Source organism: Canis aureus, chromosome 33, assembly GCF_053574225.1.
Source record: "Canis aureus isolate CA01 chromosome 33, VMU_Caureus_v.1.0, whole genome shotgun sequence".
Classification (NCBI taxonomy): Eukaryota; Metazoa; Chordata; class Mammalia; order Carnivora; family Canidae; genus Canis; species Canis aureus.
This window is the reverse complement of record NC_135643.1, coordinates 9451680-9479143: the sequence shown is the minus strand read 5'-3', so window position 1 is coordinate 9479143 and position 27464 is coordinate 9451680. Positions and strand designations below refer to the sequence as shown.

General features: G+C 35.9%; 1 protein-coding gene across 2 annotated transcripts in view; it reads right to left on the bottom strand.

Moving 5' to 3' along the window:
• ARHGAP24 (Rho GTPase activating protein 24) overlaps positions 1-27464 on the bottom strand; it is a 738009-nt gene that overhangs the window by 385647 nt on the left and 324898 nt on the right. For both annotated transcript variants that reach the window (XM_077882769.1, XM_077882768.1), the window contains exon 2: positions 27126-27325. In XM_077882769.1, the coding sequence (XP_077738895.1) occupies positions 27126-27305 (180 nt within the window). In that variant the 5' untranslated portion in view covers positions 27306-27325. The remainder of the gene's footprint in view (positions 1-27125; positions 27326-27464) is intronic.

The following is a 27464-nucleotide window of genomic DNA, read 5'->3' as shown; positions in this document are numbered from 1 at the left end:
TAATAGACTTAACTATACGGAACCAACTTAGGGTTGCTGGAGGGGAGATGGGTGGGAAGATAGGGTAACTGGGTGATGGGCATTAAGGAGAGCACTTGATGTAATGAGCACTGGGTGTTATATGCAACTGATGAAGTACTAAATTCTACCCCTGAAACTAATAATACACTATATTTTAACTAAATTGAATTTAAATTAAAAATTTAAAAATAAAAGATTAATTGATATCAAATTCATCTTTAGAGAAGTCATAAAGCTTCTATCATGTTTTCCTTATAATGTGGCTGCACAATAAACAAAAATTCTTGTGATATATAAAACTTTAATATATCCATCCCTTAGGAGAGCTTGAAATCATTCTCCAAGTTAAAATAAAGATGAAAGTTACATTTGATAATCTCCCAGTGTCATTTCTGTCATCACAATACTATCATCTGTCATAACTATGGCTTCACAAGTCTTCAGATATCTTCACTGATATTTTAATTGTGAAATTGCTTAATTTCATGTTACATCCAACTTACTGTAGGCTCAAGGGATAAAATATTCTGAAAGTTGATTTTGTTTATTAAGATTCTCTACTTTTTGGTGCACCTGGGTGGCTCAGTTGGTCAAGCATCCGACTCTTGGTTTCAGCTCAGGTCACGGATCTCAGGGCTATGAGATTCAGCCCAACATCCAGTTCTACACTCAAAGCCTGGAGACTTCCTAAGATTCTTCCCTTCTCTCGCCTTCATCCTCTGTTCCTCCCCTAACATGTGCTCTCTCTTTCTCAAATAAATAAATAAAATCTTAAAAAAAAAAAAAAAAGATTCTCTACTTTTCAATCTGTTGAGGCAACCATTCCAAATGGAAATTATCAAGATATTTTTGATAACAGTTATTTTATATATATACTTTTATTAAGCAAACATTTACTTAATGTCTCCCATATATCAGTGTCTACACAGAGAAAATATTTAGTCACTGCCCAAAAGAATATAATTTTATAGTTTCAAAGAGACTCCATATAAAATAGCTTATAAGATCTTAGTGGAAGCCATGTGACTGAAGATAAAGAACCAAAAACACAACAAAATTGGGAAATAGGTAGTTTTTTTTCTTTACTCCTTACCCCTTTGAGCAATCCCCAACTTCTACTGTTTTTACTCTCTCAGTACCACTTCACTGTCCTCCAAGAAGGGCTTGGTTTTCTCAAAACATTTGTTTTTTTTTCAAGTGATTTCTTCATAATTTCTTAACTCATATTACTCTCAATATTAATTAAGTTCTAACTATGTTCTAGGCAGTGGGATCACATAAGACTCTGACTTCCCTTACAAAGTTCATATTCTAATTAATAGCTATATTTAAAGCAAGGAACTCTTAAAGATCAAAGAAGTAAGTACTGAGTTGTGAGCTTTGGGGCATACTGTATGATGTGAGGTGATATTTGATGGAAAGGAGAACCTGTCTTTCTTTTAATGAAGAAAAGAAAATCAACAATGTTGTCTTTTGTTCTGATGACAAATTCATACCAATAAAATCTTGTATCTTAAGACAAAGTTTAAAAAATATTTCCAAAGCATGATTTTTAATATGTAATTTATTCATTAAAGTAACATATCTACAGAAAATAGAAATTCAAATACTAGGGGGTTACAATAAAAAATGAAATTGTTGCTTTAAAAAACAGTATTTTGCAGTTCCAGGGTGAATATACTGTATGAATATGTGGGTCACTATTAGTTAAATATGTGCATTTTTTTAAAAAAATGATTATATATATATATTTATTTATTTATTTTATATATTTTAAAAGTAAATTTATTTCACAAGATACTTGGACTTAAATATTATGATACCTAGTCCGCATCAAAAAATGGACATTTTGAATACTGTTGAATCGTAATGGTTAACATTAAATTACATTCCACACTCCTAATTATAGTTAAAAAAATTCTAGCTATTAAGCCATAAAATCTCTTTTTTTTTCTTTTTTTTTTTTTTCTCTTTAGAATCCCTAGGGCTTATGCTAGGTAAGCTGAACTGTTTAATGTATAAACATTATGAGATTCCTATTTCAGTAGAATATTCAAGATTCCAGCCCCTTGGAATTTCCATTTTCTATTTTAGAAAAACTGGTCTTAACATTGAAAGAGAATAAGATTATGAGAAGAAAATGAATATAAGATTTTAACTGCCTTTCTCATAGCTACAGCCATCTTTAGCTAAAGCAAAAAAGAATTCCTTGAATCCCTGAAGAAAATTCCATATCTCTTCTCTTCTCTTAGTTCATCTGGCACTTACCTAGACACCACTGGGGAAAACAATATTTTCTATGGAAGACAAAGCAAAAACTGGGAAATGCCCACTCATTAGTTGCTTTTAAATCGCTATACTTTGAGGCTCAGGATCTTGACTGTTGGTCTTTTTCACCACCCACTCTCTATTTGCTATTTGACCTTCAATGCTGACACAAGTCTCGCTCCATTCCCAAAAGCTCAAGACTGCAGGCATAAAAGAATGAGAATCCTTGAGACAAAACTGAACTCATGAGCATGCATCACAAGTTTCTTTAAGGAAAATTTAAGCACATTCCCAGGCATTATTTGGTTTCTACTTGTCATATCCCATTCTTTCTCTACCAGGTTAGCAGTGTTGCCTGGGCAGGGCATTAAAAACTATTTCTGTCCAAATACCCACCATTTGCTTCAACATGGATGGAACTGGAGGGTATTATGCTGAGTGAAGTAAGTCAGTCGGAGAAGGACAAACATTATATGTTCTCATTCATTTGGGGAATATAAATAATAGTGAAAGGGAATATAAGAGAAGGGAGAAGAAATGTGTGGGAAATATCAGAAAGGGAGACAGAACGTAAAGACTCCTAACTCTGGGAAACGAACTAGGGGTGGTGGAAGGGGAGAAGGGCGGGGGGTGGGAGTGAATGGGTGACGGGCACGGGGGGTTATTCTGTATGTTAGTAAATTGAACACCAATAAAAAATAAATTAAAAAAAAAACTATTTCTGTCAATCCTTTCGTCTTACAATTATGAAAACTAAAACCAATATAAGTCACTTATATTTGACTACTCTAACTTTTTCTCACATGCATTTTTAAGAACTGTGGAAATTTTTTTGGAAAAAAATGAGTGTTTATGTTAAATTTTAAGTAATTGTATCTTTAGGTCTATTTAAATGTACATTAGTAATTTTGATAAAAGTTGTAGGGAGTGTCCAGTAGTAAAATGGGGTCTATTGCAAAGTATGTTCTTCTGAAGGGCAAGCATGGCAGATGACAGATACTCAATGAGTGTTTATCTTAATTAAAGAAAGAAGGAAAGAAGAAAGGAGTGGAGGGAGAGAGAGGGGGAGGGAGGGAGGAAGAAAGGGAAGGCTGAAGTTTTTCCAAAACAAATTAATATCTCATTTATATTAAACAGTAATTTTCAAAACATTAGCATCCTTGTGCTACCAATTCACACTGCCTGGCAATCAGACATCAAACTTTGCTTTAATAAAGTATTCTCTTTTCCTTCCTAAAAAGGGGGATAATCTAAATTAACATGCAAAATACACATCATTGTAATTTGTATAAAAGTATGGCATAGTACGGAAATTTGCAGCAATGGTTCTAAAAATATAAGATTTAATTTCTGGACTTACAAATAAGAGGGAAACATTTGTGAAGTGAAAATCTACATTCTATTTTTTTTTTCGCTCTTGGCTATACTTTGAAAGCATTTTAACATATAGGATTAGTATATAACATGCATATATCTATCAAAATATTTTGACCATAGATGTCTCAAAACTAAAAGCCCTCAAAAAAAGCACTATTTGCAAATTTGCATCTCAAAATTCACACAGTGTTCTTTTCTTTTGCTGTAAGAATAAAGTACCTTTGTTGTAAGTTTAACAAAGGCAACCTGTTGAATTGGTTGCCCTGAAGCATACCCAGCCTCCATTCTAACCAACTAGGTTGCTCCAGCCAAAGATATGTCTCTAACTAAATCCAAAGAGGAATTTTTAGTCTCAAAAGAGAATCAAAGACAATGATTGCTTGATAGGAGAACCGAAGGAACAAAAGATTTATATATCTCTGGCTAGGATTAGTCAGAGGTATAGAAGGTGTTACCAGGAGCCACGTTCACTACCTAGTAAGTCTTCAGACATGCCCAAACTGGCCATTATCATGATTATACAATTAAAAAATGTTGAAATATTAAAGTAAAAAATAAAACTTCCTTTCCCTACTCAAGCTTACCAGTGCTGCAATGCCCTGTCCCCTGGCTTTTGTGTATGCATGCTGTAAGTTGAAAATAATATATGGAATATTAATAAAAGATGTATTTCAAGAGTTATTAAAATTTCAAGCTAGAAGAAATATTAGATGTTCTCTAATGCAATTCTTTCTTTCTTTTCTTTCTTTCTTTCTTTCTTTCTTTTTAAGATAAGAAAATGAGCCTGTGAAGTCATTAACAGTTCAGATTTTAAGTGGCAGAAGTTAGGACTAAAATATAGGTCCTCTGATCTCTGCTAGACCTTAGTTCCATCTGTTATCAAACATAATTCACCTCCATGCAAATGCCTGTAGAAGTTTTACTCTGCAGAGCTAAAAAGGAGATGGTCGAGTTTATTGACCTCTATCCATCATACACCATTGGTTCTGAGGTCCAATGTGATTTCTTTTATAGAGTAGCTTCTCCTGCAAGCTTCACCTTGCTGGTGACTTATCTCTAAGAATATCACCAGATGTCCTGTGGAGAAGAGAGGACTTATCATGCTTCCTCATTTTAAATCACAATTAAATTAGAAACTTTAAGGGCAGAAAAAGAGATCAAGAATTCAGGGTACAAAGACTTCAGCGATCATTCTCTTTACATTCCCTCCCCTGCATCTTAGAAGTTTTGCCTTAACAATAAAATATAAAGGCTAACATTCTTAAAACTTTAGGCAAAAAAGATATAGTTTATTTTAACCCTCTATAGTTTATCTTAAATTACTAATTTAAAACAATCCCAAGTATAAAAGTAAAGAGTCATCACTTTGAAAAATTGTGTATATGTACTATTCCATACAATTTTTCATAACCATACACTTCAGAGAATCTTATGTTCATGTTGAATGTGAGTTTATGATACTTCTTTAGTTAATAGATGTATTTTGTGCCAGATACTGTGGCTATGTGAGAAGATCTTTGGACTCAAAGGTTAGATAAGAAAGATAATAGCAATCCTCTGTGGCAAATGCTACCAGATACTCAGAGGACTCAGAATTCACAAGAGGAAGCTACTAATTTCCACCTTCATGCCCTGGCAGATAATAATGAAGATGGAAATCATGGACAGGCAGAGTGACATGAAACATGTTTTTATTTTCTCTTAAAAAATAAAAGCTTTTACATTAAAAGATAGCACATGGCATTTAGCAAGCAGGAAGCATTATTAATATAGTATTAAAAAGCAATAGAGAGCTTCTGTGGAGAGTCTGATCATGTGCGTACATAGTCACTGGTCCATGGAGAAAGCAACACTGGTTGGCTGAAACTATCTCCAAGATCAAGGCAGGGACAATGAGAAATCCCTAGCTAATGAAGTTAACAGTACAGGCCTATTTTTGCTGTGTGTGCTCTTCCCTTGGGCCAGAATGTCCTTTCCTCTTCTTCTATGACTGACTCTGATTTTCCACTGCCCTTACCACCACTGCCATGTCATTATTGTCTGTGTAGGTATCTATTCATTTCCTTTATACCACTTTATTATGTCATTACTATGTTTTAAATGGCTGTCTCCCTCATTATAACTTAGCTTCACAAATGCAGTGATTTATTTTATAATCAAGTACCATAATCCAGGTATACTATTGCATGTATACATCCATTCATGAAATACAGAGGGAAGGAAGGATAGAAAGAAGAAACTGGAAAGGAAATGAAAAGTTCTATCCTAGCAAGTGGATGGATTCAATTGTACTTATTTCATCTGTTAACATGCTGCTTGCTTAGACTATTTGTCAGATTTGACCAATGTATATGTATGTCTAAAGGAAAAACTTTCTCATTGACTCTTAATATAAATATTTTTATGGTAATAAGATAATGTATTAATATATAACTCAAAGAAATATATAAATCTATGCTAAGCAAACTTAAAAAAACTAAGCTAAAACCACTAACATACTTATATAATTAATATAATTTAATTGTGAACATCAGTGTTACCTACTAGATGATGTTATTCTTAAGAATTAATTACCACTCACATGAATTAGGTACTGATTAGCACAGGGAGCATGTGATGCCCCAATCTGCCTACCACTTATCTCTGTCCCAACAACTAAGAAACCTTTCTTAAGACAGCACCACATAGTACCATCATCTGGCCTTCACTTTTAGGGAATGCAACATTCTCTGCATTAAACATATCTCTGTTCTTTTATTGGGTCAATTAAGGAATACTACCTGGAGCCAATGGGATTATAAAAACAGCTATTGAAAACATGAGGCAGCCCTTGATTATATAATAGTTACACAGATTTTTAAAATTATTATGAATATTTAACAATTCTGTTTGGAAGTTTATCCATTTCCCATTTTAAGAAACAGGCACATCTGAATTATGGTCTAAATCTCTGGCTTTAGTGCTGGCAGCAAAAGACCTAAATTTGAAACTCTGCTCAAAAACATGAGCTATGTAAATCTAAGACATTTTCAGTTCTATTGAGCATGAGAACCCCTATCTACAAAATTGCAATCTTCTCTGATCCTCAGTTTCTTCTTCTTTAAGATGATAAACTTAGAACAGTTGATATTCAAGCACCATTTTGTATGAGACATATGGATTGGCATGCCACTTAAAATGGTATTATGATAGTATTAGGCAGAGATTGTAGAAATATCTGAAACTTTCTTTCAATGAAACATCTGTCACCATGAGACAAAGGCACTGAAGCAAGGCCAAAAATATTTTATTATTGGCTCAGGCTTTGGTCCAAAAGTCCTATATAGATCTCTGATAAAATAATGTTGACAAAAGAAGACTCCTTTTCCCTACAGAGGGTGAGTGTAAGTGGTCTTGAACTATGATGTCTTATTTCCTCTCATTTTACTCAAAAGCCCAAATGTAAGTCTTGTCCTGCCACTGGGATGTAATACCTCATCCTAGAAACAGATCTGAAAGAGTGAGAGCAAGAATGAGAGAAAGGTGACTGAGAGACAGAGAGAAAGAAAGAACTAGGTAATGTCCCAAAGCAAGAGGATTTCTACTGAGATCATGAGAGAGGTGCAAAAACCCTAGAACAGTTGTTGGAGGTGGGATGGAGAAAAGGAGTACAAGCAAGGCAGAGAGACTCAGAGATACAAAAAAATGATGCAGAAAATCAAAGAGATTCAGGGAGTCATAAGGTGTTCCTCTAATGAGATCAAGTATTTTATACATTGTCAAGAACAAACCAGCTGCAAGGGTAAAGAGGTAATTGGCCCTTTTTCCTTCTGGATAGTAGTCCCCTGAGAACTAAAGGGGGAATGGGGACTCATGTCTAGGCATGCACCAGATTGGCCTTTTAAACTTGTTATTGTGAACCATTACTATCACAGTGGCCAGTGGAAAAGCCCCCAAGTGTGACCTGTCAAGGTAGAACTTCTCCTTGGAGATGGAGTAAGGATAATGGAAGGAAAGCTGAACATCTTTCATCTACTCAATTCCATTAAATTACAAAAATTAACTTCATTCCTTGCCAGAAATGACTAAATCTATTCTCCAACAACATCCTATCAGCAGGTGTTCAAGTCCCATAGTCTGGGGTCTTCTAAAGTCATAGTCCTGGAATAGATACATTATTTAATAGAGGACCTTTACTGTGAATCCTTCTAAGTTCCTCTCTAGGACTTCAGTCACCAGAGGAACATTCCAGATTTGCTTCCATAGAAATCCATAAAAATGAAAGACAGAAGGTGGGATTGATAGGCCAGCACATGCTATACTCAGTTTCCTGTCACATGTCCAAGAGGATACTCTATAGTGCATTTCCTATTAGCCATTCCCATGCTATGTATAGGAATTCAGTAGATAATCATCAGCCACTGCTATGTATCACGTGTTTCTTGTGTTAGAATGCATCCCATCTGCTTTTTTCAATGAAATCCTCTTCATTGTATGAGTTTGTAAAGAGAGCCAGAGTTAAAGCACAGGTTTATTAGGGGGTATTGATGAATCAGAGCAGTATAATGTGGGAACTGCCTCCAGATGTCTGCAGAGCTAATAGAGATTCATTTCATGAATGACTATGAAAACTTTGTATCAGATGTAGGTACATGGGTTTTAGCAAGCCATGCATCCCATCTTGGATACATGTTATTTGAGCATATCTCCCAAACAACCAAGTATTGCCTACAGAAGGCCAACACTTCCTCTCCTAGGACTTCTCAGACAAAATTATGAGTTATTAACATAATTCTTGAGACTCAGAGTATGCCTCTAAATTGGCATCATTATTTCTTTCTTTTAAATATTTATTTATTTATTATTTATTATTTATGATAGATTATAGATTTGTGATAGATTTATGATAGATTTATATATATATATATGATATATATTATGATAGAGAGAGAGAGAGGCAGAGACACAGGAGGAGGGAGAAGCAGGCTTCATGCCAGGAGCCTGACATGGGACTCAATCCCGGGATCATGCCCTGGGCCAAAGGCAGGTGCTAAACCACTAAGCCACACAGAGATACCCTGGCATCATTATTTAAAAAATTACAGGATTCCTCAGCAAAGATCTAGGCAAGTTATATTCCCATTTATTAAAGTAAGTATCCATTTCTTTTTTTTCTCTCTCTCACATTTGAAAAATATGTGTACTCAACAACCTCTAGACACTAGATCCTGCCTACCTCCTCAGACATTTTTTGGCCTTCTTCTACTATTTTCTTCACTGTTCTGCCTGGTTTTGTCAAACAGGAAGTTAAATGACTATCAACTGTGTGTGGAATGCCACATAATGCAACTCCTGATGGACAGGATCACACAACTCCTGTTTCTCAATCTAGACTATGAGAGGAGAAAACTGGTTGGAAACAAAAATGCAATTTTCAGTGAACGTAGCTCATCAGAGACATATAGACCTAAAGAGACAACAAATTTTGCTGCTAAAAATTATTTCTATAATCAAAACAAATTATATGATTAAAAATAACTTAATTAAAATATGTTGAAAGTTTTAATTCAGACTATTACCTGAGATCCATAAGTATTTTGAAGTTTTTAAATTTTCCCCAGGAATATTAAGATGTGTTATAAGAATTGAAAAATTAATCTGATATTTACATTGACCCCATTATAAAGGTTTTGGATAGTGACACAAAGAATTTCACAGACACTACTTTGAAAAATGACTTAATTGATAAAATTTCAAGCAGTAAACAACAGTCTGATGAATGATATATGCATATTTTAAAAATTCAGCCAACTTGTCTATTTCACAAGTTTTACATATCATAATTTCAGAAGAAAAGGGCATCAGAGGGGGCAAACTCATTTGAATCTTAAAAACATTCCCAAGCATGTTTAAAAGTCAAAAAGAGAAACAATATTTTATTTTATTTATTTTAATATAAATTTTATTTATTTATTCATGAGAGACACACAGAGAGAGGCAGAGACACAGGCAGAGGGAAAAGCAAGCTCCGTGCAGGGAGCCTGACGTGGGACTTGATCCCAGGTCTCCAGGATCATGCCCTGGGCTGAAGACGGCGCTAAACCGCTGAGCCACCGGGGCTGCCCAAGAAACAATATTTTAAATAGGTACTATCGCTTTAACACAATTGCATGTGAAATGACACTTTAAAGAGGAAGTTTTAAAAACACTGAGAATTTTAGATAAGTAATTGTGTCACTATCTGTGATGACTAAAACTGCCTTCACCAAAGGTCTTTGCCCAAGTATGCAAAATGCAGACTAAGAGAACATTTGGAACATTTGTGAAATCTTTGTATAGTTTGAAAGTGGAATTCCTGCTTATATCCTCCTAGGATATTCTAAAGATAAATTACCCATTTCCAAAATAACTGTGAATATTACAATGTGTATTTTATAGGCAAATATAATGACTTCAGAAATAATTTAAAATATTAGCTTACTGGAAGAATTATGAGTTTTTGTTTTTGTTTTTTTTTTAATGCCCTGGGCCGAAGGCAGCCTCTAAACCACTCAGCCACCCAGAGATTCCCGAGAGTTTACTTTTTAGAAAGCAGTAGCATTTGTGTGGCTAAGCAAAATTTCTAGAAACCCAAAGCTGAGAAGTGACTCTGAAACCATCAGTTTCATGTCTTCCTTTCACAGAGGAAGTATGGGGAAAAGTGATTAATTGAAGGTAACATACCTCACCAATGGAAGAATAAAGTCCATGAGAACCCTGGGGTTTTATAAAAGACAAAAATTGACAAGATGTTGAAAGTCTCCTTTAAAAATCCAGAGAAAGGGATCCCTGGGTGGCGCAGCGGTTTGGCGCCTGCCTTTGGCCTAGGGCGCGATCCTGGAGACCCGGGATCGAATCCCACGTCAGGCTCCCGGTGCATGGAGCCTGCTTCTCCCTCTGCCTGTGTCTCTGCCTCTCTCTCTCTCTCTCTCTCTCTCTGTGACTATCATAAATAAATAAAATCTTTAAAAAAAATAAAAAATAAATAAAAAATAAATAAAAAAAAAAAAAATAAAAAAAAAAATAAAAAAAAAAAAAAAATAAAAATCCAGAGAAAATCTAAGTATTGAGTCTAAGCATTTAAAACAAAACAAAACAAAACATCTAGGAAAAATATTCAGAATAGATGCAGGAATTTGGCTCTGGAAAGCTGTCTGAAAATGTTTTAGAGTCTTACTGCTGATGTTTCCTGCCTGCCTTTCCCATAGGAGGTTCTGAATGATAAATAACAGAGTTAACTTAGCATTATGTTGTCTTATTTAAATAATCAGTGCATGCTGCAAGCAAGGCAGGGGATTATTGCACATTCAACCCACATACAGGTCAGTGAGCTCACATCTACAGATTCAGTTCTTTATTCTAATAACCTTGTTTCTCAAGACAGGCCACAGAGGACATCAAGTAGAAGGTGTGCATCAATTTATCCAAAACATGGTTTTAACTGCAATGAGGGATGCTATACTATTTAAGCATTGTGACCCTGTACTTAGAAAATATATTTAAGTCAGAACCCAGGTTCACAAAAATTAGCTGAGAATTATGCTAATACATGGATTGGATTCTGTTAATCTCTTCTATGACTATGACACAAACAGGAACAAGGAGTTAGAAGAGAAAAATACTTTATCTTGAGTCAAAATATATGAAGTGCTTATTATGATACATTTTAGTAGTTTAATATGTTAAGATTTAAAAATTATATTTGCCTAGCTAGAAAAATTAGGCATAAAAAGAAATAAGAGGCACTCAAATGGGATAGGAAGAAGTAAAACAATCATTGTGTGGAGAGGACATGATACTAAATATAGAAAACCCTAAAGACACACACAAAAAAACTGTTAGAACTAATAAAAAAATTCAGTAAAGTTTTAGGATACAAAATCAATATACTATGTCTCTATATACTAATAATGAAATTTATTATGTTTCTATATATTAATAATGAAATTATTTGTTATGTTTCTATATACTAATAAATGAAATATCAGAAAGAAAAATTAAGGAAATAATCCTATCAATATATATGACCTCTGTGTTTACTGCAGCATTATTTACAAGAGCCAAATTATAGAAGCAGCCCAAGTGTCCATCGACTGATGGTGGATAAAGATGTGGCATATACACATAATGGAATATTGTTTGGCCATAAAGAAGTATGAAGTCTTGCCATTTACAATAACATGGTTGGAGATAGTATAGTGCTAAGCAAAACAAATTAGTCAGAGAAAGATAAATATCATATGATTTCACTCATATGTGGAATTTAAGAAACAAAATATAAGAACAAAGGGGAAGAAAGGGATAAACCAAAATCTACAGTCTTAACTGTAAAGAACAATCAGGTGGCTACCAGAGGGGAAGTGAGTGGGAGGATGAGTGAAATAGATGAAGGGAATTAAGAGTACATGTATTATGATGAGCACTGTGCAATGTGTAGAATTGTTGAATCACGATGTTGTACACCTGAAACTAATAAAACACTGTATGTTAACTAACTGGAATTAGTATTTAAAAATTTAGTAAATAAAAAAATATCAATCCATTTATATTTGTATCAAAAAGAAAAAAACTACCTAGGAATAAATTTAACCAAGGAGGTGAATGACCTGGGAAAACTACAAAGATCCACTCTATTAAACGCAATCTTTATAAAAATTCCAATGACATTTTTCACAGAAATAAAATAAACAATATTAAAATTTGTGTGGAACCACAAAAGACCCCACATAGTCAATGCAATCCTAGGAAAGAAAAACAAAGCTAGAGGCACCTCAAACCTGATTTCCAACTCTATCACAAACCTATTGTAATCAAAACAGTATGGTACTGGCATAAAAATAACCAGTAGATAAATATCAGACAATAAAGAATTCAGAAATAAACTCACATTTATATGATCAATTAATTTACGACAAAGGAGCCAAGAATACACAATGCGAAAGGCCAGTTTTTTCAATAAATGATGTTGGGAAAACTGGACATGCAAAAGAATGTAACTGGACCATTGTCTCACACCGCTCACAAAAATTAACCCGAAGTGGATTAAAGACTTGAACATGAGACCTGAAATGATAAAACTTCTAGAATAAAGTATAGACAGTAAGCTCTATGACAAAGGTCTTGGATCTGACACCAAAAGCAAAAGCAACAAAAGCAAAAATAACAAGTGAGACTACATCAAACAAAAAAGTTTTTGTACAGCAAAAGAAACAATCAACAAAATGAAAAAGCAACCTACTCAATGGGAGAAAATATCTTAAAATCATATATCTGGGGCAGCCCAAGTGGCTCAGTGGATTGGCACCATCTTCAGCCCAGGGTGTGATCCTGGAGACCCAGGATTGAGTCGCGGGTCGGGCTCCCTGCATGGAGCCTACTTCTCCCTCTGCCTGCTTCTCCCTCTGCCTGTGTCTCCGCCTCTCTCTCTCTCTCTGTCTCATGAATAAATAAACAAAATCTTCAAAAATATATATATATCTGATAAGGGGTTAATATCCAACATTTATAAAGGATGCATACAACTCAATAATGGAAAGAGAGAGAAACAGAAACAAACAAAAGCCATTCTATCTAAAAAAATGGGTAGAAGGTCTGAATAGACATTTTTCCAAAAACTTACAGAAAACAGATACATGGAAAGATGCTCAACATCATTAATCATCAGTACTTGCAAATCAAAACCACAATTATATATCACCTCACACATGTCAGAATGGCTATTATCAAAAGACAAAAGATAACAAGTGTTGGTGAACATGTAGAGAAAAGGAGACCTTTGTGTACTGTTGGTGGGGATGCAAACTGATGCAGCCGCTCTGAAAAACAGTACAGAGGCTCCTCAACAAATTAAAAATAGAACTACCATGTGATCCAGATATCCACTTCTAGATATTTATCAGAAGAAAACAAAAACATTAACTCAAAAAGATATATGCACCTTCATGTTCATTGCAACAATATTTATAATAGCCAAGACGTGGAAAAAAATCATCAGTGGATGAATGGATAAAGAAAACATGATAGATACAGATAGATAGAGATCATGTAAACTCAACAGTGTGTTATTCAGCCATACCAAAAGAATAAAAGTTGGTCATTTGCAACAACATGGATGGATGTCAAAGGTATTATGTTAAGTGAAATAAGTCAGATAGAGACAGAATAACACTGTATGATCTCACTAAAACAACAACAAAAAATAAGCTCATAAATACAAAGACCAGAGTGGCAGCTACCAGAGGTTGGGGGTGGAGGGGTGGAAGAAATGAGTAAAAAGGGTCCAGAGTTACAAACTTCCCCCAAAAAATAATTTTTGTATATGGCAAGGTACTTGACTCATAAATGGAATAGAATATTGTTTCAAGTTCATAATCATAAGAAGCCAGACACATGAAGGATTTTAACTATCTCCAGAATTCTTAGTTAATAAGGGAATACTAGTCCCACTTATCTGGGAGGGAAACAAGTATGTACATTTGATTTTTTTTTTAATTTTTTTTATTATTTATTTATGATAGTCATACAGAGAGAGAGAGAGAGAGAGAGAGAGAGAGAGGCAGAGACAGGCAGAGGGAGAAGCAGGCTCCATGCACCGGGAGCCCGATGTGGGATTCGATCCCGGGTCTCCAGGATCGCGCCCTGGGCCAAAGGCAGGTGCCAAACCGCTGCGCCACCCAGGGATCCCTGTACATTTGATTTATAAACTGTAACTTAAAAATTGTAAAAATACTATATAGGCTTTTTATAATAGGGTGTTGAGTAGTAATTATCCTGTTGTCCTAGACTGATTTCTGGAACCTACAACCAAAAATAAAGAGATGCTAAGTGTCTTGATTTTTCTTTTTTCTTTTTTTTTTTTTAATTTTTTTTTATTTTTTTTTTTTTATTTTTTTTTAGAGAGAGAGAGAAAACAAGCTGGGGAGAGGCAGAAGGAAGAGGAGAGAGATAATCTTAAGCAGCTCTCACGCTCAGCATGGAGCCCAAGGCAGGGCTAGATTTCATGACCCTGAGATCATGACCTGAGCTAAAATCAAGAGTCAGATGCTTAACCAATAGAGTCACCCAGGAACCCATTAATGCCATTATGTTCTAACAGATAGAATAAGAAAGAAAGAATATAATCTGATCTAATCAGGACACCTGGGTGGCTCAGTCAGTTAAGCGTCTGCCTTTGGCTCAGGTCATGATCCTGGAGTCCTGGGGTCAAGCCCCACATGGGCTCCCTGCTCACTGGGAAGCCTGCTTCTCCCTCTCCCTTTGCCTGCTGCTCCCCTTGCTTGTGCGCTCTCTCTCTCTCTCTCTCTCTCAAATAGTGGTCAGCACCACTACCTGTCTTCTTCCTACTTAAGGAAAGAAGTATGGGGAGGAATGCCATAAACCCCTCAAGGCAAGAGAAAGAACTCCAGGAGAATTTTGAGCAACTGGGGAGGATGGCGGCTTGTTCCTCACTTGTAATGTGCTTAGGCTATTCTGAACCTATCCCTGAATACAGGGCAAAAGAAATGCAGAGTAGAGAAAATTTTGTGAAAATGTAAGGGAGCCTGTGGTACTAATTTGTCATGTCAGCTATGCTTGAATTTCCAGGAGTTCAAGTTCAACTAGGGAAGGTGGGACACCAGATAATGAGATCCCAGTAGCAAGAAGCTGTGGGCATCCTGCCCACTCTGAGAGCTGGAGGGTGAAAAAGGAGGACAAGATATTGCCCCATCTCCAGCACCGTGGGTAGTCAAGATCTTTATAAAGAACCATGAATTTAGCCAGAGAAACAAGACCAATCACTGCAGTCCCCACAGAGCAATAGGTTCTTAGAGATGCATTTGTCTTTGCTCTCCTCTTCCTCTCCCAGTCCTCATACTAGAGGCCTCAGAAAGAAGGAGAGAGTATCCCGTTCACGGCTCTCTCCAAGCATAGACAAACATTCCCTCTCTCTCTGTCTCTCTCCCCTCTTCCACCCATTTCTTGCTGCTAGAGGGAGAAAAGAAGAACACAGGCACACTGTGCTTCCTCCCTACTTGGAGTATACCCTCGAGACTGGTAAATGCTGAGATGGAGTGTGGAGGGAGGCAGATGAGATTAAATCCAAGCCTGAGGCTTCCATTTTAAATTACAATGAAATTTAATCACTGAAAATGATGGGTATAGGGGGGTGCCTGGGAGGCATCTGACTCTTGGTTTTGGCTCGAGGTGTGATTTCAGGATTGTGAGACTGAGCTCCAAATCGGGATCTAAGCTCAATGCAGACTCTCCTTCTCCACCTGCCCCTCCCCTACATGCTCTGTCTCTTTCTAAAATAAATACATTATAAAAAATGATTGGCAAAAGGTTAAACATGAAGTTATCATATAAATCATCAATTTCACTTCTAAGTACATTAACTAAGAGAAATGAAAACATACATTCACACATAAACTTGTACATGAGAATCCACAGCGGCATTATTTATAACAGCCTCAAAGTGGAAACAATCCAAATGTCCATCAATGTATAAGAATGAATAAACAAAATGTGGCATATTGATACAATGGAATATTATTCAGCCATATAAAGAAGTGAAGTATTGGGATCCCTGGGTGGCGCAGCGGTTTGGCGCCTGCCTTTGGCCCAGGGCGCGATCCTGGAGACCGGGGATCGAATCCCACATCGGGCTCCCAGTGCATGGAGCCTGCTTCTCCCTCTGCCTGTGTCTCTGCCTCTCTCTCTCTTTCTCTCTGTAACTATCATAAATAAATAAAAAAAAAATTAAAAAAAAAAAGAAGTGAAGTATTGATACATGCTAGACATGGATGAACCTTGAAAATATTATGCTAAGGGAAGGAAGCCAAAATTCAGAAAGTACGCATACCAATTCATGTATTGCTTCCTTGTAAAAGCAGTCAAACATTTTGTAAAGTATAATTTATGTAGTTTACAATTGATAAACAGTCACTGAATGAATGAACATATGGTAATAGTGCTAGGAAAATAGAGAGCAGCTGGATCTAGGCAAGATCAAGGTAAAGAAGAAAGGACTGGAAGATTGAGTGCCCAAGAGAAACTTTTTAAAAAATCATTTTAAAAAAAGAAAATCACTAGCAACTGCCTATGAAACACTTCATATCAGGGGAAGGAAAAAGTAACCTTTGAAAATAGATTACTCTAAGCACTAAAAATGTAAATGTTTAAGTCACATTTTCACCTTTCATTTTCCTCCCATAAAGTCTTTTTTCCACTAAATGGATAATGGAAATATGCCTAGGTTCATGCTAATGAGATAATCCATATATAGACTATCTGGTTCCATATATTGAACTGTATCACAAATACAGAAGCCCTCAGTCAAAAATATGATTAAATGTTAGATGCAGAACTCAAGGGATTTAACTCCAGTAATTCTCTTTCAAACTGGTGTTGAGGAATAACTGCTGTACATAAGACAAGAAAACCAGGGCTGCTGCTCTCTGGGGTGGTCCAGTTCTCAAAGAAAATCCTTCAAGTCTCCTTTGCTGTCATCATCATCCTTTTGATAAGCTCTGAAGGAGCCCCATAAGTAATTTAAACAAAAAGAAAAGACTGAAGACAAAGGTGAGCATTGTACTTTAGGAATCTTTTCGTGTGAGTTCAGTAGTTTGATAGCATAGGTCACCAGCAGAAACAAGTTATCTTCTGCTTTGAAGTTAGCATTACTTACTTGGGGAGATCATCTATTATTTTCTTCATTATTCAAGTAATAAGGTATATATTACAGATCCTGACTTCTAAACTGCCATGTCAGGGTATCCTGATAGACAAAGACAATAAAATTGATGATGGTGATGATGATACTAACAACAATACTTAATATTTACTGAGAGCTTAATATATATAGTCAGGTACTGTATAAGTATTCTGGAAATAAACAGTATTCTAGAAACATCATTTCAGGTATGCTAACAACTACTCTGTGAGATAGGTATTCTTACTTACATTTAACTGACGAATAATTTAATCAAGTAAGTAAAAAGAAATCTACCCAAGGCTTATAGAGAGTGATGGAGTCTAATTTGACCCTATCAAGTCTGACTCAAGAACCTGTATACAAAATAATCGGGTTCAGCTGCTTTCCAGGGAAATGCCCATACTGTACAAAAACAATTCTAGAGGGAACCCTGGGTGGCACAGCGGTTTAGCACCTGCCTTTGGCCCAGGACGCGATCCTGGAGATTCGGGATCGAATCCCACGTCGGGCTCCCGGTGCATGGAGCCTGCTTCTCCCTCTGCCTATGTCTCTGCCTCTCTCTCTCTCTGTGTGTGACTATCATAAATAAATAAAAATTAAAAAAAAAATTCTAGAGAAAATTATTAGGATGAAATCTTATAACTGTGTTCCCACTGACTACCATGTCCCACCCATCAATCTCTATGTTGTCTTTGTTTTTTTTGTTTTTTTTTTTCCTAGATATTATATACTTATTTATTTGAGAGAGAAAGAGACAAGCAGACTCCATGCTGAGTGCACAGCCCACTGCGGGGCTTGATCCCAAGACTCTGAGATCATGACCTGAGCCAAAATCAAGAGTTGGATGCTTAACAGATGGAGCCACCTAGGTGCCCCATCAATTTCTACATTTGTGCAAGATATTGTCTGCTGCTCTTCATCCCAGATGCCCTCTCCAGCAGCAACAGATTTTCTCAATTCTTCCTACTGCAGTCAAAAGTGAGCCGATGGGCATGCCCATAAGTCATGCTTAAGTACTAATGTATGATAGAAGGTCAAGTATTTAGCTGTAGTATAGTTGCTTTTCCATCATTTTCCCAGAGATTATGTCATAATACAAAATAGCCAATTATAGATGTTCCAGACAGAATCGCAGAGCTTTCAGAGGAAGACTTTCTAGTTATGTGGGTTTTTTGGATTCCTTTACAATGAGCTACACCTAGAATGAGACCTATGGTCACTGCTTAGCTCTAAAACCAACAAACCAAGGAAAACAGGTACATAAAAGCAGGGAAAACATAAGTTCTTAGGATAAGATCTGCAATCCTTGACACAGCTTCCTTGTCTGTACATACTTCCCCAAATTCATCTCTCCACACTCTTTGCCTTTTCTTAATTGACCATTACATATTTCCCAACAATCTCCCAAAAGGCTATAGCCTACACCTTTTATTATGTCACATTACTACCCCGACAGCTTATTAGCTGTATCACCTTTCTATTCCCAAATAAATATATATTCTTTTGGGATGCCTGAGTGGCTCAATGGTTGAGTGTCTGCTCAGGGTGTGATCCCAGAGTCCTGGAACCAAGTCCTGCATCAGGCTCCCTGTAGGGAGGCTGCTTCTCCCTCTGCTTGTGTCTCTGCCTCTCTCTGAGTGTCTCTCATAAATAAATAAATAAATAAGGAAAAATAAATAGATAGATGATAGATAGATAGATAGATAGATAGATAGATAGATAGATAGATAGATATTCTTTTGAAAAACTCTTCCTGAGTCTTGAAGTGGTGATAGTGTTCCTCTTTTGGTCTCCAATGGCAAAATAGATATTATATTGTTTGGTAACTGAAATAATTTGTAACAGTACTAGAATTTAACACTGGATTCATGATGCTTAGTCTCATTTTATCACCTGTGGCAGAGTCCATTAAGTCTTTCTCAATACCCATGTTGTCCTCTGCTCCCAGGATAAAGCTGGGCTACATGTTCAGCCCCTTTTGCAGTTGGGTTTGGTTCTGTGACTCAGTTCTAGCTAATGAAATGTGAACAGAAGTAGTAAGAGCCACTACCACAGCTGGTCCATCCAAACCTTCTATGCAATACTCCCTTTTACATCCTCCTATTTGATCAGAAAAGGAATGACCGACCCTATGGTGAATTTGGAAGCCAAACGTTAAAATTACAAAATCTCTGGCAGCCTGGGTTTCTAAACATTTGTTTGAAGCAGACCAGAAGATCCCCCTCACTTACCTGGAATTCCTTTGGACTTTCACCTGAGAAAGAAATAAAGCTGCTTCTTTTTAAATTCTTTTTTTTTTTTTTTTTTTCCCGGAGAAGGGGGAGTCCATTTGTTATAGAATTGGTTATATCACCTTGATATTTCCTAGAAACTAGCATAATAACTACAGGTGCATTAGAAATTTGTAAGTATGTGCTGAATTTTTAAAAAATCAAATAAATGCATGAGTAGCATGAATATCTTAAATTCTATTTCATCATGCTAATATAAAAACAGCTAACATGCATTTTATGCTTACTAAGTGCCACCGCTAAGATCATTTACATAAATTACTTAACCTAATCCTCTTAACAATGTTATGAGATAGGTACTATTATTATCTCATTGCACAGATTAGTAAATTGAAGTTTAAACCAGCTTACTCACTACTCAATATATCATAATTAGCATCTGGCGGATCAAGATTCAATCCAAACAATCTGACTCAAAGTCTGTATTTTTAACCACTCTGAAATGGCTGTGTAGAAGTAAGCTATCAAAAAAAAAAAAAAAAAAAAAAAACTTCTTCAACTAAAAGCAGAATAAAATAATATTTTAGAGTAATAACACTGCTTCTTGATATAATTATTTCTAGGAATGAGCTAAGATTTCCCCCCAAATTGATGATGATACACAATACCATTTTATGTGTCTTTTTAAAGGCCAAGAGATTTAGTTACCACTCAGAAAGTCAGTTTTAGATTTAAGGAGGAGATCCAAGTTTCAAGGTTCCTAATATTACCTTAAGCATTTAATTGGGGTTTTGTCTTCTTCTAGTTCATATATTTTAACAAACAGCAAATGCCTTAGAGATTTCTTGATTTCATTAACTCACAAGTCTCATTAAATATATAAAATTAGAGCTTACTCTTAAATTAGTAATCAATTTTTGCACAATTAGAGGTAAACCCTCAGGTCATAATTCATTCAAAATCACTTTATTCTTTAAGTTAAGAAAATTCAGTGTTATCTAATATAGTGTCATCTTCATCATGTCCAGAAAAAAATCCTCTCCACACAATCAGATCAATTTCTCTGTTTTAGAAAATCTACACTAGTTTAATTGGGTTGGTATCTGTTTGGATTTTAGTCATTTTATCAGGAGTCTCAGGCTCGCTTCTAAAAATCACTGCTTTCCAGTGTCAAATTCTAGTACCCAAGGTATGTAAATATACAAGTATCATCAAACTTGAAACTTTGCTATTATTTAGGTAATAATATGTGTCATGATAGAAGTGAAACAGATGGTTTCAAAAAAGCACTAGAATTTCTCACTGGATTCATTTGCAAAATCTACACAACTACTTTATATTTAGAATAACTATAATGATCATACTTTATCTCTGACTCAGCTGCTTCCCTCATGTTACAATACCCACAGTTAAGGTCACAGTCATTTGTCATGATCATTAATGAAAGACGGCCAAACAGATACTGTCACAACTCAGTGTAAATCTGTTTTAAAACCTCTCTAAATAGCAATTCAAAGGTGCTAGGGGTGTTCAGTGTTGATGGAAGAACTTCTCTTTTTCATAGATTCTTCAAACAGTATAATTTTAACTTTTTTTCCATATATAAGAGGAAGGGAGACAGAACATGAGAGACTCCTAACTCTGGGAAATGAACTAGGGGTGGGGGAAGGGGAGGTGGGCGGGGGGGGGGTGGGGGTGACTGGGTGACGGGCACTAAGGGAGGCACTTGACGGGATGAGCACTGGGTGTTATTCTATATGTTGGCAAATTGAACACCAACAAAAAATAAATTTACAAAAAAAAAAACAGATAAAAAAAGAAAAAATATTACCTAAAATCTGGAAAAATATAGTACTTATAACATGTCTATAATAATCATGGGTATATTAATTTATTTTTTAATTGGCTATATGCAACATTTTTTGTGTTTTATTGTTGTTTTTGGAAACAACCAAAATCAACCAAACAACCAAAAATCCTTTATTTTTTAGGAATAACATTTTTGTAAGTAATCTCTACACCCAATGTGGACCAAATGTGCAACCTCAAGATCAAGAGTTGCATGCTCTATTGACTGAGCCATCCCAACTTTATTTTTTAAATCTATTCTGAATAAAATCTGTATTTGCGTAAGTGCAGACACTGTAGAAAATGATCTGGGAGCAAGTTTTGGCCTAAATGAACTAAAGTTTCTTTCATTTTAAAATTACAGGATATAAATAATTTTAGCTTGATTTATTTTAAATGTAAAATTTTAAATATTTTAAGGCATACTTCTAATGTATTGCCCAAGGAACTCTGATTAAGGGCTGAAAGTCTTATTTACAAACCAGGCACTATCTCTAGAGAGAGAAGAACTTATGGGTGTTTTTGCCTTCTGCTCAAAAAGAAAAGAAAAGTGGCAGTGAGACTTTCTAAGATCTCAAACTTGTGCAGGTTGTAGAATATTTAGAAGGCAAGGTGCGATTTGAATAAGAACATCAGACACCAATGGTAGGTTCAAATAATTAAATGTTTAATGCACTAAATTGGATCTATTAAGTTCTAGTAGAGATAAAAGTTGATGGTACAGATAAAAGAAAAATCTAACTGAAAAAAAAATTGTATTCATTAACAGAAGTTTGCAACATATTAGGTATTACAGACTGAATTGTGATTCCCCAAAATTCACATATTGAAGTCCTACCCCTCACCCCCATGTGGAGATAATTCAAGTTAAATGAGGTCTTAAGGGGAGGGCCTGGACCTAATCCATCTCTTGTCCTTACAAGAGAAGAGATATCAGAGCTCTCTTATGCTCCTCTACACAAAGCAGCAGGCATGTGAGGACACAGAGGGAGAGCAGCTGTCTGCAACCCAGGAAGAGAAGCTTCACCAGAGACCAACCTTGATCTTGGGTCTTCCAGCCTCCAGAGCTATGAGGAAATACGTTTTTGTTGTTTAAGCCACCCAGGATATGGCATTTTGTGATGGCAACCCAAGCAGACTTATACATTTTTTTTAAATGGCTGCCATTATTCCTTTCTAATAGATTAATGTAGTTTTGCAACTTGAGTAACTACAGGTGTTCTAGAAATAGCTTCCCATCGTGTACCAGAATAAGTGTCTCAAACAACATATGCATCCCTTCATATTGAGGCCCCACATATCACTTAAACCCCATTTCTTGTCATTTCACTCCCCTCACAAAATGGAGCTATCTATTGATGTCTATTTTACCACTCTCTGGCTTTCCTCTGCTCTCAATTTCTTTCTCAGTTTAACTACCTGGAAAACTGCCTCCAACCTTCAGGGTAAGGTTCATCTCTTGGTTTATGCCACCTTCCGCAACCCTCCTACACAGAATCATCACTCAATCCTTGGCATTAATTGTATCTGTGTTTTTAAAGTGCCCAGTGCTCTCTCTCTCTCTCTCTCTCTCTCAAATAAATGAATAAAATCTCTAACCAAAAAATAAAAATAAAAATAAAGTGCCCAGTGCTTACATTATTAACTGTCCCAACTATAGTTTTGCTCATTTCTTTCCCCCAACAGATGTGTAGTTTTTAATAACAAGAATAATACAGAGTTTGACTCTCTTTATTGAGTTGAGGAGAAAATCAGTAAAAGTTTTACTAAAATAAATTGAAAACCTTTTTCTAGAACAGGAGAAACACATTTCAAAGGTGTTAATACTCTCCTTTTAGAAATGCCTTCTAAGAGAGAGAAAAACAAATCCAGATTAAGTTTATTGAATATTTTTAGCTGGTTAGGAATACTTAAAAGGGTGATTTTTTCATTTCATTAGTGACTTTCCCTCCAGTAATAATGAAATAGCCTCATCAAAATAAATGAAGGCCAAGGGCATTCTTACGCTTGAAAGCACCAATGCTGAAAATAAATAAGTAAGAAGTAGTTCTGATTGAAAACAAATCTAAAGTTAAGGATTTGTGAGCAAGTGAAAAGCAAAACTGAGGGAACATTGGATCAAGAGCAAGGGAATCTGGCTTTTAGTTTCTCATCTGCCAGTCATTAACAATATCCTATGGCCAGTACACACCTACATTCAACATTCACGCATGTGCATGCGCGCGCGCACACACACACACACACACACACAAATTCATCTGTAAAAGGAAGGGATTTATAATAACTAAATTTTTTCCAGTTTTAACATTTTTCAAGATGTTCAATTGTTCTTCATTGAGGTGATTCTTTAAAAAAGATTTACTTAATGTGATTTAAACTTTGTGGTTATGAAGTAATTATGATTTAATATACCAAGTTACGTTTTCAGTTATGACTTTAATAAATGAGGTTGAGAATAGTCAATACTACTCCCAGCACCTGGTACTGGCCCTGCCCTTCCTGGCTATAGATACCTTCTATTGACTCACTCACTAACTCATGCAAAAATACACTTCAGAACTTACAATGTGCCAGGCATCTACCTACCTTCACTTAAAAAAGCTACTTTTTTTTTTTTTTTTTTTAAGTAGACTCCACATCGAGCCTGAAGCACAACGTGGGGCTTAAATTCACGACCCTGAGATCAAGACCTGAGCAGAAATCAAGAGCTGGGCGCTTACCTGACTGAGCCACCCAGATGCCCCAGAAACTACTTTTAAGTAAGGAATTGCCCATTCACAGGCAAATATGTGGTCCTTAAAATTACTAAGTGCCCTCTAAAACAGAAACTGAGTTTTTAATCTGATTCTTTGTGCGTGCATTTGAACGTTAGTGTAAAAGATTAAAGTTAAAAAGCACAATGTTAAGATTCTTGGTGCTTGAACTGCGAAAGACAATATAAGGGACGCCTGGGTGGCTTAGTAGTTGAGCACCTGCCTTTGGCTCAGGTTGTGATCCCAGAATCCTGGGATCAAGTTCGCATTGGGCCCCCCAGGGGGAGCCTGCTTCTCCCTCTGCCTATATCTCTGCCTCTTTCTCTATGTCTCTCATGAATAAATAAATAAAATCTTTTAAAAAAAGATATTATAAAAAATAATAATAATTCAAAGTTATTCAACCTCGATTTTTTAAGGGGAGGAAGGGCAGAGGGAGAGGGAGAGAGAGAATCTTAAGGAGGTTCTATGCCTAATGCAGAGCCCAACACGGGGCTCAATCTCACAATCCTGAGATCAGAACCTGAGCTGATATTAAGAGTCCAACACTTAACTGACTGAGCCACTGAGGTGCCCCTACCCTAAATTTTGACTGCTTCATTAACAAATGATATTTGGAAACTTTTGAAACTTTTGGGGGGGGAAATAACAGCATCCTATCTTTGGTTTAAGAATTAGTAATTTCTTGACAATATAACTCTATTTTGCTAATATTAATTATTATAAGTTTAGAAACACTGGTAATATAATGATATCAAAATACAACTTGTCTTAGAAACATTACTAATTAAAGGGATTTTTATTTTGAGGCAATTTTCACTTGAATTAATCAGAAAATTTTGCATTTTCTTATTTATATGTCAATTTGTTAACAAAATAACTACATTGTAGTTATCTGAAAACCATCTGTAACTATATAAACCTTCTGAGAAACTACACAGAGAAATTACATAGCATAGCCAAGGCCGTATAATAATATTCTCTTTGAACAGCTTAGGGCAGAGTTTCTCAAACTGGGGTTCCTGTGCATATTCTCTGACATCTGCAAGTTTCAGATTTTAGAAACATTGAGCTGGGGCCTGATCCACTCTATCCCACGTTCCTCACTAGAAAATACACTAAGTTCACCAAAGAGTCAGAACATTTGTTTGATCTTCTTTCACATCTTCACTCACTCAGTTCCTGAATCCTCTGCTCTCCTTATCCCCCATTTAGGTCCTAGATCCTACCTAATTAATAATTTAAAATTGTATCCATTCTGGCCAAACTATGCCAGAAGAAGTTTCCATGAGATAAAACATTGGATCTTACTCATACTTCCATCTTATTCCATGTGTTTCTCCATATCAAAGCCCCCATACTGGCTCCTCCATATTCTGTTTTCTCAGAATCCCGATCCCTTTATCTGAGTTTGATAAAAATGATTTTACATTTAAGATAACACCATAATGTAATCTATAGTATAAAATAAGTATAATGAGAAAAGAACCTAGAGCATAGGATAAGAGGCAAAAGATTCTACTGCTTTGCCTCTAATGTCCATAAATCTTTGTCACATTGCTTCTTATCATTAAACCACAATTTCTCCATCTGTAATGCTAATCCCCATCTCAACTGGTTTGCTATGACAAATGCAATAATTGGTATGGACATGCACTATAACTATCATGATACCAACAATATGGGATATTCTCATTAATTTATTTATGAGGTCTTTGGCTAAGGATATATGAGGTCAGACTTATCTGGAAGCAAATTGTGGCACCATTGTCTAATTTGGAGTAATGCATATTATCCCTGAACCTTGGTTTCTTCATGCATACATGAGGATAATCCTACCTCATAGGACTATTTTGAGCATTTCATAAGATAATATATATAAGCTCTTAGTCTAATGCCTGGCTTTGGTAAATAAATGCTTAAAACATAGCAGCAATTTCAAAAAATATTTATAGGATGTGCCTTTGTTGCTATTTTTTTAAATAATTCAACTAGACAAATGAGAACTTTGTGGAATTATAATGTCTGAGAATGTACAATACTAAGCAGAGCCCTGATCTAAATTCTTAATTAAGTTCTTGAACTTTAACACAAGGGAAATAGCCTCAAAAACATACTGTTAGGAATGTTTTTGTCATTTAACCTATAATGTTTCTTCTTTCATTTATATATCCTATGGCTAGAGATGAAGGGAAAACACACAGAGGATACCCCAGGTTGCATCTCCCTCCATCAATTGATGATCACAGCTAAGAAAGCCTGTTGTAGCTACAGGAAGAACTAGAGATTTTTCCTCTCTCTCATTGTAACCTAGAGACTTGTGGCCGAGAAAATGATAAGTAAATAAGCAAATATAAGACCACTGAGGAACGACAAAAGACAAAAAATGATTCCCAGAAGAGTGTATTGTGTCTGCTAGTTGGATGTATCAATGTTGTTCCATTTAGCACTATATCCATATTTTATTATGTGAGTTAAGGTGGAAGGAAGCCCCCAGAGAACTGATGCTGAGGGCGTCTCAAAAATTACTGAAAGCTGTGTTTATAGTTTTCCTTCAAATCTGCTGGCAATGGACTTCTGAGTAAAGGAAAGATGTTTTGGCTATGATATATATCTTCTAGCAGTCGTCCATTAAAATTTCTCGTAAAGCATGCATGCCTGAGGGACTCAGACATTCTGTTCCAGCTTAGTAAAAGTCAAAATTAATATCAGACAAGTATAATTTGCCTCTTGGCCTCAATTAGCAAGTCCATCATCTTGAACCAAAGTAAACAATGAGAAAAAGTGTGAAAGATGCCAATAAGCTGAAGGAGACCAGGGGAATGGAGTCGATCTCAGACTCCATCAGTTTTCTAGCAAACCCTTCTAACTTTTGGATTGCTTGTGACCTTAAGCTTTTTATTTTCTCTAACTTACCAAAGGCTTTGTTTCATCTTCATCTTTGAAATAATAGAGCTGATCACCCTTGAGCACAAACCAGCGAGTATGCCAAGTCTTGACAAAGCCTCCTTGCTTCCTCAGCCACCCACACTTCATGGCATTGTTCCGCCCTTGACCTTGCTGGGGGTAGTCGGTGGAGTCATTGTTCTCCTCCATTATCAAGCTGATGAACTTTCCTATTTAGGAGAGAAGAGGAAAAAAAGAGAGAGAGAGAGAATAAGGTACTCTGGCATATTCAATTCCCTCCTAAATCACTTCTGTCCCTTAAAAAAAGTAGGAAGAGTGAAAAATGTATATCCACTTACTTGCCAAATT